We start from the raw sequence: 22,115 nt of genomic DNA, 5'->3' as shown, positions 1-22,115 counted from the left end.
AAAAAATCTCTTCCTAATATCCAACCTAACCCTCCCCTGGCAGAGCTTGAGTCTGTGCCCTCTTGTCCTGCTGCTGGTTGCCTGGGAGAAGAGACCAACCAAGCTGCTTTGTTAGGAGCTGCAGTGACAGCAAAGCAAAGTTTTAAGGACAAGGGGAAATGGATACAAATTGAACGAAGGGAAATTTAGGTTAGATATTAGGAAAAGGGTTTTTCCTGTGAGGGTGGTGAGACACTGTCCCAGGTTGCCCAGGGAGGCTGTGGCTGCCCCAACCCTGGCAGTGTTCACAGCCAGGTTGGATGAGCCTTGAGCAACCTGCTCTGGTGGGAGGTGTCCCTGCCCAGGGCAGGGGGTTGGGACTGGATGATCCATAAAGTCCATTCCAACCCCTAAAATTCTATAATTCCACGATACAATTATATGAAAAGCTAGTTTGTAGCTCTTGAATTATCATAATTATCTCTGACCTCTTTTTTTTTTTTTTCTCCCTAAGAAAACTGTGGTGTTTGCCTGGTGAGATGGTAGCAGAAAATATGTGGAATTTAAAGGACTGCTTAGCTTCTCAGAAGTCATCATGAGCCAGCTATGACTAGTTCAGCTGTCACAGATTGGGTCTCTAGGCTCTTGAGCTAGATAAATAGCTCTGCCTCCAACCTAGCTGAAAATGGCCTTTGATGGCATTTGTGTCACCCTTTTATGACAGGCAGGTATCCCATAACATAATCCTGACTCAGACACACCTTCCTCAGTTGTCTGAGTGCTGCCACCACGAGCAGTGTTCTTAACATTGTGGCTATCACTTCATCAAAGGACCTCAGGGTCTTAGCAAAATGTCCTTATTATAATTTCTGGAAGTAGTAGTCTGCAATCAGAAGTTTTTCCACATTTCATTTCAGGGGATGCAAGAAACAAAAACCCCCAAGTTTGGTGAATATCCTAGTAATTTTGAGGGAAAGGTTTGCTGTTGGTTAGCTAGAGAACAAAGTACGTGAAGCTTTAATTGTGTGTTCCCTTTATTCTCTGTTTTGGAAAGAGGTAATTAGAGGACTCAGGAAAAAGTATGGAAATCTTGAGTCTTTTTACCGTGACATGATGGTTGAGTACCATCAAATTTAGAGCAGTGTCTTCTGCAACTGAGATGAAAGCTGAACTTCAGCTTTGTAAAAAATACAAAGTGGTAGCTAAGTGAAATGTCTCAAACTTGTTTTTCATTTTTAACCAGTAACAGACAGCAATCCTCCAGTGTCAACCCAGAGCATGGATGCAGATGCTCTACAGAAACTGATTCATTTGCTCCAGGCCACAGATGATCCATTAATTCAAGAGCAAGCTTTGATCACTCTCAGCAACAGTGCTGCCTTCTCTGTGAATCAAGTAAGTATTATTCTGCAGAAAACAACAGTGCCCACTGCCAGCCAGTTTGGCAGATGAGAGGTGCTGTGTGTTGTGTGCTGTGTTTTACTCAGGAGTGATATTGGGCTGAAAGCTACAGTAGCTTGTGCTCTAAAATCCATTTTATGTCTATGCCTTAATTGTTGCTATCCCAAATAATATAACTTACCAGCTTCACAGAATCATAATGTTTGGACAACTCAAAGTCTGTACAGAGTTCTGTATTTTAAAAGTGCTGTAAATGTATCTTTTGGTGCTTACAGTTATATTAATGAAAGGGTTGAGTTGGAGGTTAAATACTTTCAGGTTCAAATTACCATAATCTGATTTTTTTCTCTTCACACAGTCAGATGCCATTTACATATTAGCAATTTTCCAACTATCCAGGTATCCTGAAATCAATTGGATATAAGATGCAGAAAAACTTTGAACTGGATGCAGATTTTCATGCCTTTAAAAAAGTTTAACCTCCAAGGTTTTTTATTTTGTCATTTCTGGATGGTCCTTATGACAGCTGTCTGTTCTGGCTCCTCAAAACTGCCTTCTTAATATGAATCTCACAGAACAGAATGTAACTGAATCCCAAGGCCCCTTGGCCTGTTTATCATTTTCTTGAAAACAGTACATTTTTTTCAGTGACAGAGTCTAAGTGAGAAAGATTAACATACTAATAAAATCAAGTGTAATGGCAAAGAAAAAGTTTCAAAACTTCTACCATAATAATATGAAGCTGCATCTTGAAATTCCCTTCTCTTCAGTCAGGACTTCCAGGTACTGTGACCTGGTTCAGCTGTTCTATAAAGTCATTACATCTTTTATGTTTCAGGATATAATCAGAAATTTGGATGGCCTTTCTGTTATTGGAGGGATGCTCTCGGATTGCCTGCCCAAAGTTACAGAAAAAGCACTAAATGCACTTAATAATTTGAGTATGAATATTAAAAATCAGGAAGAGATACAGGTAAGTTTCTTAAAGGGAGAAATCAAGGTAACTGAGGCACAGGAGACAGTGCAGGACATTCAGCATATTTGTTATAGAATCATCAAGGTTGGAGGAGACCTCCAAGATCATCAAGTCCAACCATTAACCTGTCACTGCTGGAACCCCTAAACCCTAAACCAGATCCTCCAGTGCCAGATCCAGATGCCTCTTCAACACTTCCAGGGATAGTGACTCCACCACCTCCCTGCACAATCTATTCCAGTGCTTGACCATCCTGACAGTGAAGAAATTTTCCTAACGTCTAATGTGAATCTCATCTATACAAACCAGGATGCCAAAATGTTTTGGTGATGAACATAGGAGTCAGTAGATGTGGATGATCTGTGCATCCCAAGACCAAAAGGATAATGTAGAAATGCAGTGTGTCACTGGCACTTACTTCTCTTTAACAGACAGGAAGCTTTGTTCAGCTTTCACCAAATGCTATTAGACAGAGTTTGTCCTGGTGAGTTTATAGGGAAATTATGTGAGGCAAAATGGTTTCCAAACATGCCTAGAACAGCAGCAGTGGTTGTTTAATAGAATGGATTGCAGGCTGAACTTGGCATGATCCCTTTGGTGAGGGAGAAGAAAACAGTAATTGAGCAAATCCCTGATTTGAGCTGATACAAATACTGGGTTTGTATGAGACCAATTTTTCATCCTAAAAGAACAGTGTGGAGAAATTATAACAAGTTCCACTAGTAAATATAGTTGATGGATGTGAAAGGACTAAGCATCATGAAAATCTACTTTTGACATTATCAGATTAATCAATAGATCAAGAAGTGTCCAAGCAGGAAGCTGAGGCAGATTTGAGGACTTGTACTAGTTTCTTCAGTAGCTTGATAAACCAGCAGTGTGTTTATACATGGTAGTTTGCAGCATCTTTAGCACTGAGCAACTTTAAGTATTGCTTGCAAATGTTTGTATAGGCACATAGGTAGGAAATAACTCTGTTGGTAAAGGCAAAGTAATTTTTTTCTTAGGACTCCAAGATTCTTTCTATACTGTCATCCAGAAGAAAATTTGGTAATAACAGTTCTTGATGTAAGTTGTCATCAGTGTTCCTTGAGGAATGCTCCAGTGAATGGACCATATGGTTAGAAGAAGGAATTTCATTCCAAGACTTGTCCTTAGCTTGTTCCCAACAATTGAAGATAATGTTAGTTGCTGTAAGTGTTTTTTTAAATAATTCCTTACAGCAGCTCTCTACCACTTCTGAGATGGATTAAAGCAATTTGGGTTTTCAGAGTGGTTCATGCTTTGGGAAGGTCAGTGAGCATAACTGTGTAAGCTCTGCTTCTGTCATGCCAAGAGAATGTTTGAATGTATTCAAAACAAAACAGTACTTGTTTCCAAGAACCTTCACCAGGTTATGTATTCAGCCAGGAGTGCTCAGGAGGGATTTATGATATTGTAACCAGGAGGTATTTATCCTACTATAGCCAGGACACTGATACAATCTGTGAACAGAAAATACTCTTGTATCACAAATTGTCTTCTCTTTATCCCCATCCCCTTGTCCCCAGGTATATATTACACACGTTTGTAGGTCTGTTGAATCAGCTCCCCTGAACTCTGATCTGCAGCTTGCTGGACTCAGGTTGCTGACAAATATGTCTGTTACCAATGACTACCACCAAAAGATGATAGACTCAATCCCATGCTTTCTTCATTTGCTTTCAGAAGGAACTGAAAGGACACAGGTATTGGGTAGTGTTACTGTTGCAGTAAATTCAGACACGGGGGAGGGAGGGGAATGTTTGCATTGGGACCACTGGGCTAGAGCTCTACCAGAGCAGTGCTGGGTGCACTGCAATTGTCTTATGCCTTTCCTATAGCAACTCCAGAGTTCTCTGCTGCTCTAAACATTGCTGCTGCATCTCACAGCAAGGAGAATCTGCATGTGAAAGGCTTCACTGGTGCATGAATGCTGAGCAGTGATCCAAAGTTTGGACTTCTGTTCCCTTATGCTTATTGCACCTCTTGCAACCCTAGTGACTGCAGTGGGAAATCGTGGTTATTAGTGAATTATTATAGTATTGAAAGAAGAGCTTCAGTTAGGCACCAAACTTAGCATTGATTCAAAATGTTGTGGTACATGGTTGCTCTGTCAGGTCAAAACCAGTTTTCCAAAACACACATTTCCAGTAAACACAGCACACCTATTTTCCTTAAGTATAGTAAATAACTTGACCTTTTCTAGTGTTGAAAGACTAGTCTCACAAGGTCCAAGAAAGTACAAAGTTATATCTGTATGTGCTTCTTATCACATTTTAAATGTAGTACTTAACCATCCTCTCTGTATTTTAAAAATGTTCTGCATTTTGCCTACTGGTAGTTGTCTTATTTTGATGTTTAAGTTAAGCTGGTGACTCCATAAGCTCTGGTTTTCCCTATACCAAAGACTGAAGTGCAGAACTCAAGATGTTAGTTCACCCATTCTACCTTTTCCTTTGGAAGTCAACACTGACATTATTGATGCCCATTACTGCTCTACTAACTGTTTTGGAGCTTGTAACCAGATTGTATGTTCTTCATTTCAGATTCAAGTTTTGAAAGTACTTGTGAACTTATCAGCAAACCCAGCCATGACAAGACATCTTCTCAGAGCTCAAGTAAGGCTCTTGCTGCTTCATTATGTTTTAGCATTTATACATGTTTAGATACGTGCATGCACTAGAAGAATTTTTATGTATTAGAAATATATATGCAATTCCAGAGTAAAATTCTAGGTAGTACCTGTTTTAAATCAGTACCTAGAGGTGGACATTCTTTGACAGGCTGGCTTTGTTCCAGAGGGTAGTGTAATACAGATACTACACTTGCAGAGGGAGAGGCACAGGGCCTGTGCACATGGAGACAGTTGGTCCTACTTCCAGTGTACCATTCCAGATAATCAGTGACAACTTGCAGAAGCTTCACCTTCCCTTTCCACCAAAGGGGTAGTACCATGACTTCAGTTTGTAAGATGTACAAGGAACCCCAAACCTCCTTTCCAGACACACAGTCAGTACACAGGTTGAAGACCAGGTACAGACACCAAACAGAACCACTACTGTAAATGGTCCTTCTTAACAGCTGTTTCTATAGCCAACACACTGTGCCAAAACCAACCAAATTGCACTGAAATTCCCACTCCTTTATTCAAATGTAGCCATCAAACTGTTGCCTCTAAGTGGACTTTCCCTGTGCATTTACTTACCTCTTCATGGAGAACTTTATCTAACATTTGTGGTTGTTGAGCTTGGCACACAGATTTGTTTCAGTCTCATTTCCTCACACCAAACCAAAGAGGAGCTGGAATGGTGCTGCATCCTCCTCCCCCTCCCTGAAGTAACTTCCTTAAAACATGCAGTGCTTTTACTGGGAGCTATGTCATGAGCAAAGCTAGTCTATATATTACTCTCATTATTCAAACAAGATGAGGGTAGCTAAATATTCAATTCTCTGTTAAAAGTGTATCCTTTCTCTGTTTATAAAAACATTCACTGCAGAGGGCAAAGTCAACATTACTGAGGAGGAAAGCAGACCTTCTCTTCCAAATGGTAATTTTCCAGCCAGCCATTCTTTTGTGAAGAGGAAATGTGCATACTGTGCACAGTTCTGACATGCTTCCACAGCATATGGAGTTCTGGGTTTTCATACACTTTCTGGTTCAGATGGTTTAGGTGCAAATTTTGGTTCCATTTTCTAAAACTGGATTTAGTTACACATGCTTACTGCTGGTGATTAAGTGTGGAATATTTCTTGACTACTCTAGGTGCCATCATTGCTGTCACTCTTTGACAACTGTATAAACAGGGATGTGCTGCTCAGAGCCCTGGTGTTTGCAGCAAACTTGAAGAAGAATATGAACAATGAAGATGGGACTGTGACTAAAGGCCAGTACAGTGAAGACTCAATTTTCTTTACCCTCTGTGGGGACTCTGCCTCCTTCACTCAGAAACTGATGTCTTTGCTGCATCACCCTGATACAGAGGTGAAAGAGCAAGTTGTGAGAATATTAACACAATAGTGTTGATTTCTGAAAACAGACTGACCTGATAAAAACATCTAACCTTGGGAATGTTGTGCTAAATAAACCTACAACAAGCAAAAAAACCAACACAAAGAACCCTGAGTACTGCCACGTTCCTAGGTACAAATCAGGCACTGCAGAAGAGAATACAGAGAGCATAACAGATTATTTTTTTTACAAGCAATACAAAAGCAAAGCACTGCACAGCTGTTACATGTATGCAAAGGATGGAAGAGTTAAAACATGAAAATGTTCATACATAGAGTGAACATTTAAATGGATGAGTAAAGTGAATCAAAATATCCTTCTCAATGTCATTATTTTCTACCTTAAGTATTTACAGCTGTTGCATAAATACCTCTTGTGAATTGTGCATTATTTAGCAATCGGAGATGTACCTACAGACTGGGGAATGAGATGCTGGAAAGTTCCATGGAAAGGGACCTGGGGGTCCTTGTCAATGGCAGGTTGAATATGAGTCACAGTGTGCCATCCATGTCCTGGGGTGCATCAGGCACAGCATCACCAGCCAGTCAGGGGAGGTGATTGTCCTGCTCTGTGCTGGTGCAGCCTCACCTTGAGTAGTGTGTGCAGTTTGGAGCAACAAAATTTAAGAAATATGTTAAGTTATTGGAGAGTGTCCAAAGGAGGCAACCGAAAATGAAGAGCCTTGAGGGGAAGCCACGTGAGGAGTGACTGAGGTCACTTGGTCTGTTCAGCCCTGAGAAGAGGAGACTGAGGAGAGATCTCATCACTGAATACAACTTACTCATGAAGGAGGGGAAGGGGCAGCACTGACCTCTTCTCTCTGGCAACCAGGGACAGGACCCAGGGAATGGGCTGAAGTTGTGTCAGGGGAGGTTTAGGCTGGAGATTAGCAAACGGTTCTTCCCCCAGAGGTGTTTGGGCACTGAACAGCTCCCAGGGCAGTATCACAGCCCCAAGGCTGACAGAGCTCCAGAGGAGTTTGGACAATGCTCTCAGGCACAGGGTGTGATTGTCAGGGATGTCCTGTGCAGGGCCAGGAGTTGGGCTAGATGATCCTCAAGGGTCCCCTCCAACTCTGATTATTCTGTGATTCTGTGAAGTGGAATACATGCATCACTGTGAAAGAACCTGAATGGAGTTTCACCAATTATTAGAAAACATACTAGAAAATAGTTATAAAACCAGATGAGTAAAAATCTTCCTAACAGAGCATCATAGAGAAGCAACATAAAGAACACTAAAAAAACCAAAAAGTATCAGATGTGAAGACCAGGAAACAAGTTTTCCACTTGGTACCATTTTTAAGAGAACTGTATCACTTAAACTATCATCAGGTGCTTCATCTTTCTGATTTAATATACCCACTCAGCACTTAATAAAACTGTTACTATCTTCTCTTTCTGTAATGCAATAGATTATTTTCAGAAGGTGACTATGCAAACAGCTAAAACTGCAAGAAAAGTATGACCTTGAAACTGCACCATACCTATGCCCTGATCAATACAGGGGTAAAGCTACATGTATCTAATTTATCTGCATAGGTAGTTTTAACTCACCAGGAATACAGTTAAGGCAAAAATAGAAGTTGGAATCATTCCCAGTCAGAGCCCTGACAATTGACAGTGAACTTCCTTTCCTCCTTCCCACCACTCTTAAAACACTGTACAGTTTGTAGGAAGTTACATTAGAGTCGCTTCATGTTTTGTCACTTTTTGTGCATTTAATGCTTTTGCTGCCATATTTAACAAAGAAAAATAAAGGCTAAGTTAGACCCTAAGAATTTACCAATCCCACTCTCTTCCAACAAGACCTTAAGACTGATCTGTTCTAGGTGTAGCTTATATGTTTTCTTAAGCTCAGCAGCAGAGATGTTGAGATGTCCCTTGCCATCATCTCCAACCTAAAAATAATTATTTCAAATACCATCTTTCTGATAGAGTTGATCTCTTATCCTTTCATAGAATCATCAAAGTTGGAGGAGACCTCTAAGATCATGAAGTCTAACCATTAGCTGCCACTTTTTCTTTGGGAGCTGACAGAAATGAGTGACCGTTGTCCCCTTTTCTAAAAATACATCAAAACCTGCCACAGTGTTGTCTCAATTATTCTTTTTCTGGCCTAGAAAGATCTATGTTTAAAAGCTTTTGTCATGGACAATGCTATTAAAATGTCCTGAACTCATGCAAGACTCTCCAAAGTGCCTTCATGCAAGGATGTCTAATTTTTTTATCCTCCACCCCACACCTTAGATGGAATCTCATCAGCTCCAAGCAAAGCATAACAGTCACAATTCTACTACAGATGTTTTGTGTTAATAGATCCAGACCAAAACAGGACATTACTGACATTCAGTCTCTAAGTCAGTACTTCTCTGCTGTGTGGCTACTTATCCAAGTATTCTGTATTTCAGTTTCAATCCTTCTAAAGCACAGAATTTTACAGAATTGCTGACACTGAAAATGGGGGAAAAAACCCCAAAACTCACCAAAAAACAACTGCAATTTTAACTTTGCCCTTCAAAGTACTCAACACTTCGTGCAGCTCGGTGTCTTCCACAATATTACAAACATGTGACATGCATTGCATCACCCAAATTGTGACTGAAGCTGTTGTGTAAATACAAGGCTCAATAGAGACTTCATCTGAAACACCCTCCCAAAACCAACACCCGGTGGCAGAGTAGTTTTAAACCAGTTTTGAACAAAGTTTGGCAAATACATCTAGATCATACTAGAATTACCTTTAGAAATGAAGAAATCTCAATGTTTCTCAAAGCCAGGTTGGATGAAGCCTTGAGCAACCTGCTCTGGTGGGAGGTGTCCCTGCCCAGGGCAGGGGGTTGGGCCTGGATGACCTGTAAAGTCCATTCTAAGCCCTAAAATTCTATGATTCTGTGATTAATCCCATGAAAGGAACATAAGCTGCTTTTTCTTACATCTCAGTGTAAGCTCTGTTCCAGAACTCTTCCTCAGCATGAACTTGGACTAACTCATCTTTGCCTCCTTGTGCTGTTCTTTGTTGATATGAAGATCTATAAGACTTAATTGTATCAGAAGTCCTAGAAGACATAACTGTCAACAGTTAAAGATGAATTCGGGTTGCTCCTAGCATGAAATCTCATTAACTGGTTTTAGTTAGTTGCCAGAAGTTTGTCTTTAATTGCATGGAAATACTTTTAAATTTACCTTCTTGAAGTATGAAAATAAAGTGTAATTCACAGCAAGAGGAAAAAACCCCAAACACACATATCTCACAGACCAAAACAAGTCATGAACAAAATAAAAATGATTTGCCAATGAATTACGAAGGCGAATAACCATTTTTATTGGCAACAATAGGTTTTATTTCTGTCAATTAACATGGCAATTTGATACAGACATATTTAGCCAAGTTTTATAATACTGAACAATGTTGCAATCTCTTGAAAATCATAGGGAAGCTATAAGAAAAAAATACCACAGCCCTTGCTTAAGACTTTTCACATAAAAAACAAAATGGTACTTAGAAAAAGGCTGAGTCAATGCAAAGACAAGGAACCATTAAGGGATTCTTCCATTTCATTTGCACATTCAGACCTAACTTAAAAACACTGACAGAACAATGAAGGTGTGCAGAAACCCTGGCCAGCAGTTCATTTTACACATCCATGAAGCAATATTAAATTCTCTCTCTCTTGAAAAGGCACATTTCTTTGATCATTGTAAAATTCAGCTGTTGTGGTTCATCAGTACATGAAAATGAAGCAGCACTCAGTAAAAACAATGATTTTACTGTGCTTGTGCTTTAAAAACAGAGCTGTATTGGAAGACTCCACTCCACAAAACATACAGTGAAGCTATCAGTTCAAGGGCATAACCTGAAGACACAAGTGGGGGATGACAGTCTAACAATGAGTAATTCAAGTCAGACATCCTGAAGAGCATGTCTTGTGCTGAGATTATTGCTGCTGCAGGTTAAGATGAGAAGTGTCAAAATAAAATGGTGTACAGAAGAGTTGAAACTGCAAGTTATTCCCAGACAACACCTTATGTATTAACCAGTTTTAGATCACCTCTCAAAATTTATAAATGGTATCACTAGCAAAATTTATCATGAAATTGGTATGCAAGTTTTAGTCCTGGAACTGACAAACTTGGCATTTAGAAATTCCATTCAATCAAAAAATCTACTGTGTAAGTACATCATATTAGTTTTAGTAAGGTTAATTGCTAGTTCAAATCATACATGGCTTACAAGGAACTGCTGTTTCAGTTTTCAAACCCATCATTTGTGCTCAAGTCCCGTGACTCTCCGTGATGTAACAAAAAGAAGTCGTCTTTTTTCAAGCCATATCTTTCAAGAGCTTCATTCAGTTTAACTGGAGGATCCAAATAATACTGGAAAAGTGAGAATAATATGAGGGAAATGATACCACTACAACATTTGCGGGGAAAAGAAATCACAGCTCTAAAAAAATGGGGGGAGGAAGAGAATATTCCTTTTATGACCTCTGAGATCATTGAATCCAATCACTAACCTGTCACTGCTGGAACCCCTAAACCCTAAACCAGATCCTCCAGTGTCAGATCCAGATGACTCTTCAACATCTCCAGGAATGGTGACTCCACCACCTCCCTGGGCAACCTATTTCAGTGCCTGAACACCCTAACAGGGAGAACATTTTTCCTAACGTCTACTCTGATTCTGCCCAGTCTCAGCTTATGACCATTCCCTCTACTCCTCTCCCTGCAGCCATGGCAGGAGAGACATCCCCCACCTCTCTCCAACCCCTGTCAGGGAGTTGTAGAGAGCCATGAGGTCACCCCTGAGCCTCTTCTCAAGGTTAAACAAACCCAACTCCCTCAGCCCTTCCTCATACAACATGTGTTCTAGACCTTTCCTGCCCTTGTTGCCCTTGGCTGGACTCACTCCAGTGCCTCGAAGAAATTATGCATGACCTACAGGCAAGCACTTCTTACTATCTCCAAGTGATGCACCACTGTGTTTGCTTTTATTACCTCATACATGTCCCACCTTTCATGTTCCTCAGCTTTTGCATATCAGAAATCCTACATTTGTTTCAATAACTTTGCGCTTTCTTAACTTTGGAGATATTTGATGTAATTAGCAATGAAAAGCTGAGCACTGGTTTGAGCAGCAGGACAGAGAGTTAACAAATTTTTACTCACACAAAGTTCAGACTTCAAGTTTACATTACAGATACATAGGTCAAGCTGCACAAGCAAAGCTTCTTTAATGACTGTGTACCTGGAAATTTGAACTCATGTGTAGTGTTACAACTTACCTCATTTGCTAAAGCAAAGGTCCCCCAATGAATTGCTACAGACTTCTTTGCTTGAACATCAATATGGATTCTTACTGCTTCTTCAGGATCCACGTGCTGGTATTTCATAAACCACCTACAGAACACAAAGTACAATTCCTTTTATGTCACCTAATTCCGCCCAAGATTTCTTCTCTACTTTCATTGCATAAGTTGCAAAGAGCAAAACAAAAACCACACTCACTAATCAAAAAAACCCATGAGTATATATGCCTGAACAACATACAGAAGACTCAAAAAAATCCAGAAACTAAAATAGACCAGCATACCCATGAAACAGCAGTTCATGTACTGCACTCACCTTTCCAAAAGGTTTTTTTCTTAGCTGTATTTCAAGGACATATTACTGATGCCTTGAGGCATTAAGGCTAAAAATTTAAGTCATCCCTGAAAAAAATCTGATGCAAGCAGCACACACCAGAAAGGATGTGCTTCAGAAGATAGCCCAAGGGAATGGTGGTGAAGCAGAAGAACCTGGCAGTTCTTGAAAGACACCAGATTTTACCATGCTGTTCAGATTCCCACCTCCCTTCCCCAGTCTGTGCATGCTTTGCTCCCAGCATTATATGAGTCCTGTCATCTAAAGGTTGAGATACCCTGTCCTAAGTAGGATGGAGATGCCTAAACAAACAGGTCTTTCACAGTCTGTAACAGAGTAATCTTTATCTCCAGGTAAGTTGCAAAACCAGCAGAAAAGTTAAGACTGAAGCAAGAGAGAACTGCAGCCAGTGGCAGGAACCTCCCTGGACTAGGTTAAATGGTGCTATTGCAGAAACAAAGCCACAAAGTAATTCCAGGTTTTTACTCAACACGTTTCATGCTTCACCGTGCTGTGCTTAACACTGAAGAAAACATTCTCCAAAAACATCCCACATCGCAGGCAAGGCATCCTAGACATTGCAGCTCCATCTCCTGATTGCCTGTTGGGGTTTTTTTTTCAGTCAGTCATTACTTTTGCCCCAAAATTTCCTTCTTTTCCCTCTATGTTCTATTGAATATTCTTAATAAAGCAGACCTACAGTTTTAACTTCTGGGTGTCTGCTCGTTTGGTCTGGGGTAGAATTAACTTGCTTCACAGTGGCTAGTATGGGGTTATGTTTTGGATTTGTGCAGGGCACAGGGTTGATAATGCAGAGATGTTTTTGTTGTTGCTGAGCAGAGCTCACACAGAGCCAAGGCCTTTGCTGTTTTCCATACTGACACACTGGCAAGGAATTTAGGAGTGCATGGGAGACTGAGAGGAGACACAGCCAGGACAGGTGACCCAAACTGACCAAAGGGATATTCCACACCATAGGACATCATGCTCAGTGTATAAAGTGGGGGGAAGAAGGAGGAAAAGGAGACCATTTGGAGTGATGGTGTTTGTCTACCCAAATCACCATTATGCCTGATGGGGCCCTGTTGTCCTGGAGGTGCTGAACATCTTTTGCCCATGGGAAGCAGTGAATTAATTCCTTGTTTTCCTTTGCCTGTGTGTATGGCTTTTGCTTTCCTTATTAAACTGTCTTTATCTCAATCCATGAATTTTCTGGCTTTTACCCTTCTGATTCTCTCCCCCATCCCATTGGTGGGGGAGTGAGTGAGTGGCTGCATGGGTCTTGGCATCTGGCTGGGGTTAAACCATGACAGGGTGTATTTTTTCTCATCAGCACATCATTTCAATTATGTATTTTGATCAAACTTTGATTATCATACCTTGGCTCATAAGCTCCAATGGGGATGGCTGCAAGATCGAAAGGTCCAAACCTTTTACCTATTTGTTCAAAAGCAAAACAATATCCAGTATCTCCTGCAAAGAAAAACCTATTCCAAGGTCCCAAGACAGACCAGCTGCCCCAGAGAACCTTGTTATCATCTATCACAGTCCTTTTGCACCAGTGTTGAGACGGGGTGAAGACAAACGTTACGGCATCGTGGCCAGGGACACAGTTCTCCTCCCACCAGTCCAGTTCAATGACGTTCTCACAACCACATCTCTGCATCCACTGCAGGAGCCCCAGAGGCACAAACCAGCGCAGCTCGCTGCCGAAGCGTTCGTTCAAACTCGCCACGGTGTTGTAGTCCAAGTGATCATAGTGAGTGTGGCTGATCAACACCGCATCGATTTTGGGCAGCTGTGCTACAGTGCAGGGAGGTCCTCGGAAGCGCTTGGGGCCCAAGAGCTGGAGAGGGGATGCTCTCTGGCTGAAGATTGGGTCAGTCAGAAAGACAAGTTCATCCATTTCCACCAGAACTGTGGCGTGTCCCAGCCATGTGACTCTCATACCAGCTCCTGTTTTCCCAGCAAGTTCTGGCTTTTGGACAAAGTAAGGTTTTAACACTGGAAGCTCTTTATCGAGTTCCTAGCAAAAAAAAAAAACCAAACAAAAAACAAAAAAAAGAACACAATATGCATGAGAGATTTCAGAATGTACTTGGCCACAGAACAAAAACTGCATACAAGGCACAAATCAATACAGTCATGACTTGCACTTTGTTTATGCTTTAATGGAAGCAGAGTATTGCAGCACAAAACAGGTGCCTTTTTAATGGCCATTTTCCCAGCTACTTCCTCCTAATTCCATTTTAGGTTTTTTCAATATTTACATCCCATCAGGCCTGGAGACTTACTGACAGAATCATAGACTTTCAGGGGTTGGAATGGACCTCACAGATCATCTAGTCCCAACCCCCTTCCATGGACAGGGACACCTCCCTCCAGAGCAGGTTGTTCAAGGCATCATCCAACCTGGCTGTGAACACCACCAGGGTTGGGGCAGCCACAGCCTCCCTGGGCAACCTGTGCCAGTGTCTCACCACTCTCAAGAAAGAAAGAGTCTGAGAACACTGCAGTGAAAGAACTGCAAGGCACTAACAGCACCCCAGGAAGGGCTTTGTAATTGGTTGGCTTTTCCCAGCCTAGAAAAGAATATATACACACACACTGTTTACTTAGCAAAAGCTCAAGTTTAGCTTGTGCAACTAAATGATGCCTCCTAAAAGTCCTAGCACAAGTTAGTCAGAGATGGAAGAGAATGCCATGTTCCCAACAGCACTCCACAAAAGCTCTACTAGCCTTTACCAAACCCTCTCTCCTTTCACGTTGCCTAAAAGCAGCATGTGGAGGTTAACCTCAACTGGCTACTGTTTGCTTTTACAATTCTGTCCTCCCATCCTTGCAATAATTCAGTGAACATTAATAGAATCATAGAATTTTAGGGGTTGGAACAGACCTTATAGATCACCTAGTCCCAACTCCTCCTGCCATTTTTGAGATGAACCTTAAGGTACTTAGCTGTGCTTCTTCTGTTGTTTTATTGAAGCCTTTAAGGTAATTAAAGTTTAATTATTACTGAATAAATCACTATACTGATCTCCCTGTATGCTCTGGATGCAGTCCCATGAATGACTTCAAGTCAATCTATATCCATTCTCTTGTGTAACAAAGCTATGGAAAGGTTTCCCCCACCTCCCCTTTTGGTCCATGCAGTCCCCACTCAAGTCAGAGAACTGCTCAGGCTGAACACTAATCCAGAGGAGAAAACCAAACAGCTTTCAGCTCACCTGGCTCAGATTTGACTCTGTGTGTAGCCTCAAGTTGGCACAAGGGAGGTCATGGCTGTACATTACTTACTGAAAGTCATCACCCAACACCCACTCACTCTCTTGAACTGGAGTTATGCTCTTCACTGCAGTTTGGTTGAGATGCTTATGCAGAAGTTTTATTTGTAATAAATATGAGCTTTCCTATTTAAAAAACCCCAAACCAACCAGAGTCTTCTGGTAGTACCTGACCATCTCCAGCTTGGCCACAAGGTGGCTAAGGCTCTCCAACAGTTCTGGCCTAAAGTCCCCACATGCTTTAGAAGGACTTTTGTGTGCTAGGCAGCTTCTACAGACTCCTGGCACTCCTCTTCCTGGTGATCACAAGTGTCCCAGCACTTCTGACTCCTACTCAAGTTCTCCCTGCAATGGTTGCTGCTCTCATTCTATCAGCCTAGCACAGATTAGCACTATCAGAGAGCTTATACGGAGCTGACCCCGAGCTCCCTTCAAAGTCCAGCTGTGACAGCTCGGGATTCTAGGAGTTGTCTTGCTAAAGCAGCCCTGACAGCTTCAGGGAAGTTACTTTCTCCACAATATTTTATTGATTTGGAAAGCATATGCTGGGAAAAACAAAGCACACACATCTCCATCCCCCAGCAATTCTAGTGTAAATCATAAAATATTAATAAAATTGCTTTTTATGAGTGCTAATGGACAAGACATGTCTACTGTAAAAGTTTCATTACTGTCTCCAGGAATGAGAAATAGATAACTTTCTATAAGGCTGAATATAAGGTTAGTACAATAAAGCCACTTAATTCATACAAGAAAAGTAGGAGTCTTAGACTGAGATAAGTGGCTGCTTCTCCAAGAAAGGAGCATCACTTTCTTATCTCTGTTTCATTCTAAGTACATGGAATGACACTGGCAGCAGAAATCTGAACCACAGAGATTGTTATATTGTGACACTTCAAATAAAAAGGGTGGAAGATGCACAAAACTAACATAAGACTTGAGAATGGAAATTAGGACTAACCAACAAATTACACAAGGTTAAGTCAGCAAATCAGATCACATCAAAGAAATTAAACTTGGATGTGGAATTTCATAATGAATTGACATAATGCAATTTAGGTCAGTAAGTACATTTGTTTTGGAAAATATTCTTTTTAAATAGCTGGTTTTAGAGTGAGACTATAAATTATTCTAAGCATACCATGAACTCATCTTATTTGTGATGACATTTGACACAAATTAGTTTTTAAAATTAGCATCATGCAATATTAATAAATGATACTAAATGGATGAAGAACTGTCCAACTGGCAGATCTGAACAACTAGTTTTTAACTGGGACTCAAACATATTGCACTAGTTTTGACTGGGATAGTGTTAATTTTCTTCCCAGTAGCTCCTATGGTGCTATGCTTTGGATTTGTGCTGAAAACAGTGCTGACAGCAGACTGATGCTGTAGCTATTGCTGAACAGTGCTTACACTGCATCAAAGCCAGTTAACTGGGGGAGCACAAGAAGCTGGGAGGGAACACAGCCAGGACAACTGACCCCAGCTCATCAGAGAGATATCCCGTACCATATGGCATTGCACGCAGCAGTGATATCTGGGGCAAGTAGAAGGAAGGAAGGGATATCCAGAGAGATGATTTTTGTCTCCCCAAGTAACTGTTCCATGGGATGCAGCTCTGCTTTCCTGGGGATGGCTCAACACCTGCCTGGCCATGAGAAGCTGTGAATTCTTTTCTTACTTGGCTTCTGCCTACAGTTTTTGCTTTACCTATCAAACTGTCTTTACCTCAGCCCACAAGTTGTCTCAGTTTTGCCCCTCCAATCCCACAGGAAGCATGGGGTGGTTTGAGCAAGCAGCTGACTGGGACTTGGCTGCCTACCAGGGGAAAACCACAGCACATGTGCACTATTAATAAAGGCTATACAGGGATGTCACTGGGAGTGACACTATTAAGCATTAGTCGATGCAAAGGTACAACTAACCACTACAAAAGGCACTTGTAAAGGTCACACAACCACCAAGAGAAGAAAGAGGAGCACAGTTCGAACAACTGCTAACGTGACCTATTTAAATGAAAGCCTGAGAACAAAAGCTCAGGATAAAGCAAGAGCACAAAGACAAGTGTAACTTGTAGATCTCATAAAGAGCTTGTGCTTTCCAGGTTTGTGATACACAAGGCTTCTGATCCAAATCAATGATTCCTCAGGGGATGAGATCAGAAATCAGATGCTTTGTTGAGCTAACATAGCAAGTCACACCAGGAAACAGCCAAAATCAAATTACTTCTCAGTGCATAGGGTTTATGTTTGGGGTTGTTTGGATTTATTTTTTTTTTTTAGTAATTTACCAAAGTACACCAGAATTACCTTTAAGAGCAATAAGAACTCATTATTCAACTCCTAAGATTTCAAACCAAAACACAAGTCCTATTAGCAGTGTATACTTCACAAGAGGATAAAACAATGCAATGAATGAAATACATAATCTTACAGAACTTTTATCCTGCTATACCATATTTTGTTCTCTGTCAGACTAACCACAAACATATCAACACTAGAAGAATTATAACAGATCTTGGAGATAAGGCATTAATGTCAAATCAGCTACCAACCAAGAAGCAAAATGTGCTTAATACTGTCTCATCTTCATCACTGAAGTAACATAAAAATTCCTCCTGCCGTGTCCCTTCCCCCCTCCCATGTTCTTCTTTCCCTCCTAATGCAAAGCAAGAACAAACACATGACAGGCTTTGGTCAGACTAGCTGATTAGCTTAGGATTTTTGGTGCTTAGTGCATACTGGAATACCTTGGGATTGTACAGAAATGAGAACAATCCAAACAGTCGATCCAACAACTAGTAATTATAGATCCTCCAACAGCACTGAACAAAGTTATTAATAAAGCCTGTAAGGAAAATACAAGTCTGTGCATTCTGGATAATGATACAGGCTCATTGTGAAGGTATGATTATAATACATATAGCTTTGCCACAATGAAGTACAAATATAAATCCTGGATCATATGGGGTTTTTTACATATGCAAAGCCCTTGGAACAGGTAAAGTGAACCTGCCCAGCACAGCAGGGTATCACTAGGCACACTCAACGTGGTACCTGAAGTAGGACTCTGCTCAAAGGAAAAGTCATCCAGAAGGGCTAAATAAAGCACAGGGCCCTTAGTTTGAATTTTAAACAAGCTCAGAAGTGCTTTACAGGCTGATTTAGGTGTGGAACAAAACCAGTTGGAACAAGCATCGAAATGGCTGAGGACTCCAGAAGTGCATTTCATTGATCCCTATCTAGGTTTTGCTATTTCTGATTGAGTTCACTGGGCTCCTGAATAATTGCAGGCACTTAATTGCAAAAATTTTTATGCAAACAATAAAACTAGTGCAAAATTAATCCCAACCAGGTCAGAGAGACATCTTTTCAACTGGTACCTTGCAGATTTCTTTGTAATCATCCTTTATTGAAGGGACAAACTGTAAATTACAGGGAAGTGCTGCAGTTCTCCACTGCCATCAGTGCTGTGTGTTCTGCACTCAACAGTGCAGCTTAGTTTAGCATTGCCTTCTAGGGGCTTCAGTCACTAACCAGCTTACATATATATTATTACTATTATTGAACAATGACAGCCAAGATTATTCCTCCTTTAAACATGTTCTACAGAATCATTCAGGCTGGAAAAGACCTTGAGATCAAGTCCAACCTATGATCTGACACCACCATGTCAATTAGAACATGGTACCAAGTGCCACATTCAGTCTATCCTTAAATACCTTCAGGGATGGTGACTCCACCACCTCCCTGGGCAGTTCACTCCAGTGTCTAATCACCTCTTCTGTGAAGAAATTCTTCCTCATGTCTACCCTAAACCTCCTCTGGTGCAGTTTGAGACTATGTCCTCTCATCCTGTTGCTAGTTGCCTGGGAGAAGAGACTGACCCCACTTGGCTACAGCCTCTTTCAGGGGGTTGTAGAGAGTGGTAAGGTCACTCCTGAGCCTTCTGTTCTCTAGGCTAAATAACCCCAGTTCCCTCAGCCTTTCCTCACAGTTCCAAACCCTTCACCAGCTTTGTAGTTCTTCTCTGGACACACTCCAGCACCTCAACATCCTTCCTGAAGTGAGAGGACCAGAACTGGACACAGCACTCAAAGTGTGGCATCATCAGTGCCAAGTGCCACAATCCTTAAAGACATCTCCAAACCTCTTACCATCATGCATCAATGAGTAGCACTATTTTCCCATCCACAGAACTGGTCAAATTCCTTCCTTCACAGGCAAGAAGATTAAACTGAAAAGAGTGAGCTCTTTACTAAATACTGACTGTGAGACTTACAGCTTGTGCACACCTTCCTGAATGCTCAAAAGCACTATTAACACCTGATTGCTAAAAAATGCTGTCCCTGGCTGTGTGCCCTTCAGCACAGCTTTTCTGAAGTGCAGTCAACACATCACAAATACACTGAGAAGTAAATCCTGTGGATACTGTAGTCATCTCCATGCTCCTGTAGCCACAGAGATAACCCATGGCTTTCCAGCATCCATTACTCTTCATGGAAAAGAAGCTTCCCCCAGATGTTGCTTCTCCTGTCTCCTCCTTTATATACAATACCTGACAGAAGCAGCACAGCAAGAACAAGTAAGTGTTTCCCAGTAAACTGGGACTGTTCTTTACGAGTTTCACTACAAATACTTGCTCGGGTGAGTTTTAACAGATGTGATTTTTTTTCTCCTGGTGTATTGAAACAGAAAAACTGGATTTGCAAACACCTTCATAAGTAAGTGACAGCAACTATTTATTGCATTTTTATGAAAAAGATGTAACATATTTACCAAATGGGAGTCTGGGAAAAAAGGCAAACCTTAACTAATTTTAAATGAGATATGCCACAGCTATTTCATGCAAACGTGAACTATGTTAGCAACATCCTTCATAAGGAAACACCTATTAAAAAGGAAAGGGTGTAACTGTGGTTTGTGACTGAGCTAGAGGGCCGTTTTATTTGGTTTTCTATATATAAACTGAGCTGCATAGATCAAAGGGTGTGGAACTAACAAAAAGGAGCAAAAAAACTTAGAGGCAGAAAGTATTAATCCACCTTTTGAAAAGGCTAAAATGATAATAGGATCTGAAAAATAGGACTTGGAAAAGTCTCCAAAAGATCCCTAATGAGTCTTAGTCAGAAACTGTCCTAGAGCAGAGGTAAAAGCAGCAAATTCAGACAAGAAAACATGCAAGTCTTTACCTGCTTTGAGCGTGGCACATTGCTGTTATCTTTTTCCATGAGGGACCATTTCAAAACATTTGGCAAGGTTGGCGATTTCCACGTTGGCCATGGGTTGACAAATCTCCCATCTTTGCCTCTCTTTGATTTAGTCACATCCTCTTCTAACCTGTAGTCCAACCTGAAGCTTTTCCTGGAGGTCCTGGAAGAATCGCTGCCCCCAGAGCCACGACCCGAGTTCTGACGTTTCCTCACTGCTTCCTTAGGGTACTGGTTACCTGCAGTTGAAGGCTGCTCTTCATCTGTGTTCTTCTCCATATCTTTTGCAGGAGAACTGAAATAAAATATAAATTAATCAATATTTTCTTGGCCTAACATCAACATTCAGGAGCCTGAACGTTCTCACACACATTAGGAACAAGCCTGACTTTCTCCTTCTATGGTCTGCTGTATTTTTTTTAGCAAGAAAATATGCTTTTAAAACAGTTGCTGTTACACAAAAGGCTTCAGAAACATGCTGTGGCAAGCAGGCACGAGATCTCTTTGTAGTTCAGGCAGAATTTTACTCCCTGGAATGCACAGCTTCAGATACTAACACTATTATCTACCAACTGCAAAAGTGAGGGGGAAGGGCTCCTTAATTTACATGTTGGAAGAATAGTAATTCCTCTTGAAACTTATGACATTTAGTGCCTGATGTAACACAATCCTGCAAATCTGTCCAAGAGACACTGGGACTATACAGTGCCTTAGGATTTGCCTCTATAGTGACTATTTTGTAGTAAGAGCAGCAGCCTCACGTAGCATTGCTAACACTTTACTTGCACCAACAAGAGGCACATACATGCAGCAAAGTCAGAACACAAGATATATTTGGAACGACTTCCTGTTTTGTCTAAAACAAAGGGAAAGCTTATTGTAATAAAGACAATTGTAACCATTTCAAATACAATTTCAATGCACATTTAACTGAACTGACTGGTGAGAGGCCACAGAAAACTGGAATATCTCAAATCAAATCATGGCTGCAACATTTGTTCTGAATTCCATTGTGAAATATAAAAGAGTGGGAAAAAATAACTGAGAAAAGCTTAATTCAATGAAGTCGCAATTCTGGCACATTTCTTAGAAAACTGTGAACTTGGAGTCTTTTTTTCCAAACTGCCCTAAAGTGTTGCAGAGTTTAGGAATATAATCTCATTATATCCAAGGTAGAAAAAATAATTATCCCTATTTTGTTTTAAATGTTGCTGAAGCAACTCAGCTGAATGTAGAGGATGAGCAGTAATGAACAGACAGCACAATTTACTGCTTAGAATCATGGAATGAACTGGGTTGGAAAAGACCTCCAAGATCGTCAAGTCCAACCCTACCGTGGTCACTAGCCCATGGCACTAAGTGCCACATCCAGTCTCAGCTTGAAAACCTCCAGGCATGGTGAATCCACCACCTCCCTGGGCAGCACATTCCAATGCCTGAGCACTCTCTCTGGAAAAAATCTCTTCCTAATATCCAACCTAACCCTCCCCTGGCAGAGCTTGAGTCTGTGCCCTCTTGTCCTGCTGCTGGTTGCCTGGGAGAAGAGACCAACCCCCACCTGACTCCAACCTCCTGTCAGGGAGTTGCA

The 22,115-nt window shown here is 41.1% G+C and overlaps 2 protein-coding genes across 2 annotated transcripts; one reads left to right on the top strand and one right to left on the bottom strand.

Annotated features, from left to right (window-relative positions):
* Positions 1 to 1,257: 1,257 nt before the first annotated feature.
* On the top strand, positions 1,258 to 6,395 carry ARMC10 (armadillo repeat containing 10). The gene is made up of 5 exons (XM_009077213.1): positions 1,258 to 1,374; positions 2,219 to 2,353; positions 3,907 to 4,083; positions 4,924 to 4,995; positions 6,141 to 6,395. Exons 1-5 carry the CDS (start codon positions 1,258 to 1,260, stop codon positions 6,393 to 6,395), a joined length of 756 nt encoding a protein of 251 aa, XP_009075461.1.
* Positions 6,396 to 10,477: 4,082 nt separating this feature from the next.
* On the bottom strand, positions 10,478 to 20,816 carry NAPEPLD (N-acyl phosphatidylethanolamine phospholipase D). The gene is made up of 4 exons (XM_009077214.1): positions 20,510 to 20,816; positions 13,408 to 14,054; positions 11,671 to 11,785; positions 10,478 to 10,762 (listed from the first exon to the last, which is right to left on the bottom strand). The coding sequence occupies exons 1-4, from the start codon at positions 20,804 to 20,806 to the stop codon at positions 10,634 to 10,636; spliced, it is 1,188 nt and encodes a 395-aa protein (XP_009075462.1). The 5' UTR covers positions 20,807 to 20,816; the 3' UTR covers positions 10,478 to 10,633.
* Between the last annotated feature and the right edge of the window lie 1,299 nt (positions 20,817 to 22,115).

Source organism: Acanthisitta chloris, unplaced genomic scaffold (genome assembly GCF_000695815.1).
Source record: "Acanthisitta chloris isolate BGI_N310 unplaced genomic scaffold, ASM69581v1 scaffold27276, whole genome shotgun sequence".
In the NCBI taxonomy this organism is placed as follows: Eukaryota; Metazoa; Chordata; class Aves; order Passeriformes; family Acanthisittidae; genus Acanthisitta; species Acanthisitta chloris.
Note: the sequence above shows the minus strand (reverse complement) of the source record. Positions and strands in the feature narration are given on the sequence as shown.

Coding starts and splice junctions, on each gene's coding strand:
- NAPEPLD (XM_009077214.1), bottom strand. CDS start 20,806: ATGGAGAAGAACACAGATGAAGAGCAGCCTTCAACTGCAGGTAACCAG. Junction 11,786..13,407: donor ATTGGAGCTTATGAGCCAAG/GTATGATAATCA, acceptor TGTGTTCTGTAG/GTGGTTTATGAAATACCAGC. Junction 10,763..11,670: donor CCTTTGCTTTAGCAAATGAG/GTAAGTTGTAAC, acceptor TCACTTTTCCAG/TATTATTTGGATCCTCCAGT.
- ARMC10 (XM_009077213.1), top strand. CDS start 1,258: ATGGATGCAGATGCTCTACAGAAACTGATTCATTTGCTCCAGGCCACA. Junction 4,084..4,923: donor AAGGAACTGAAAGGACACAG/GTATTGGGTAGT, acceptor TCTTCATTTCAG/ATTCAAGTTTTGAAAGTACT. Junction 4,996..6,140: donor GACATCTTCTCAGAGCTCAA/GTAAGGCTCTTG, acceptor TGACTACTCTAG/GTGCCATCATTGCTGTCACT.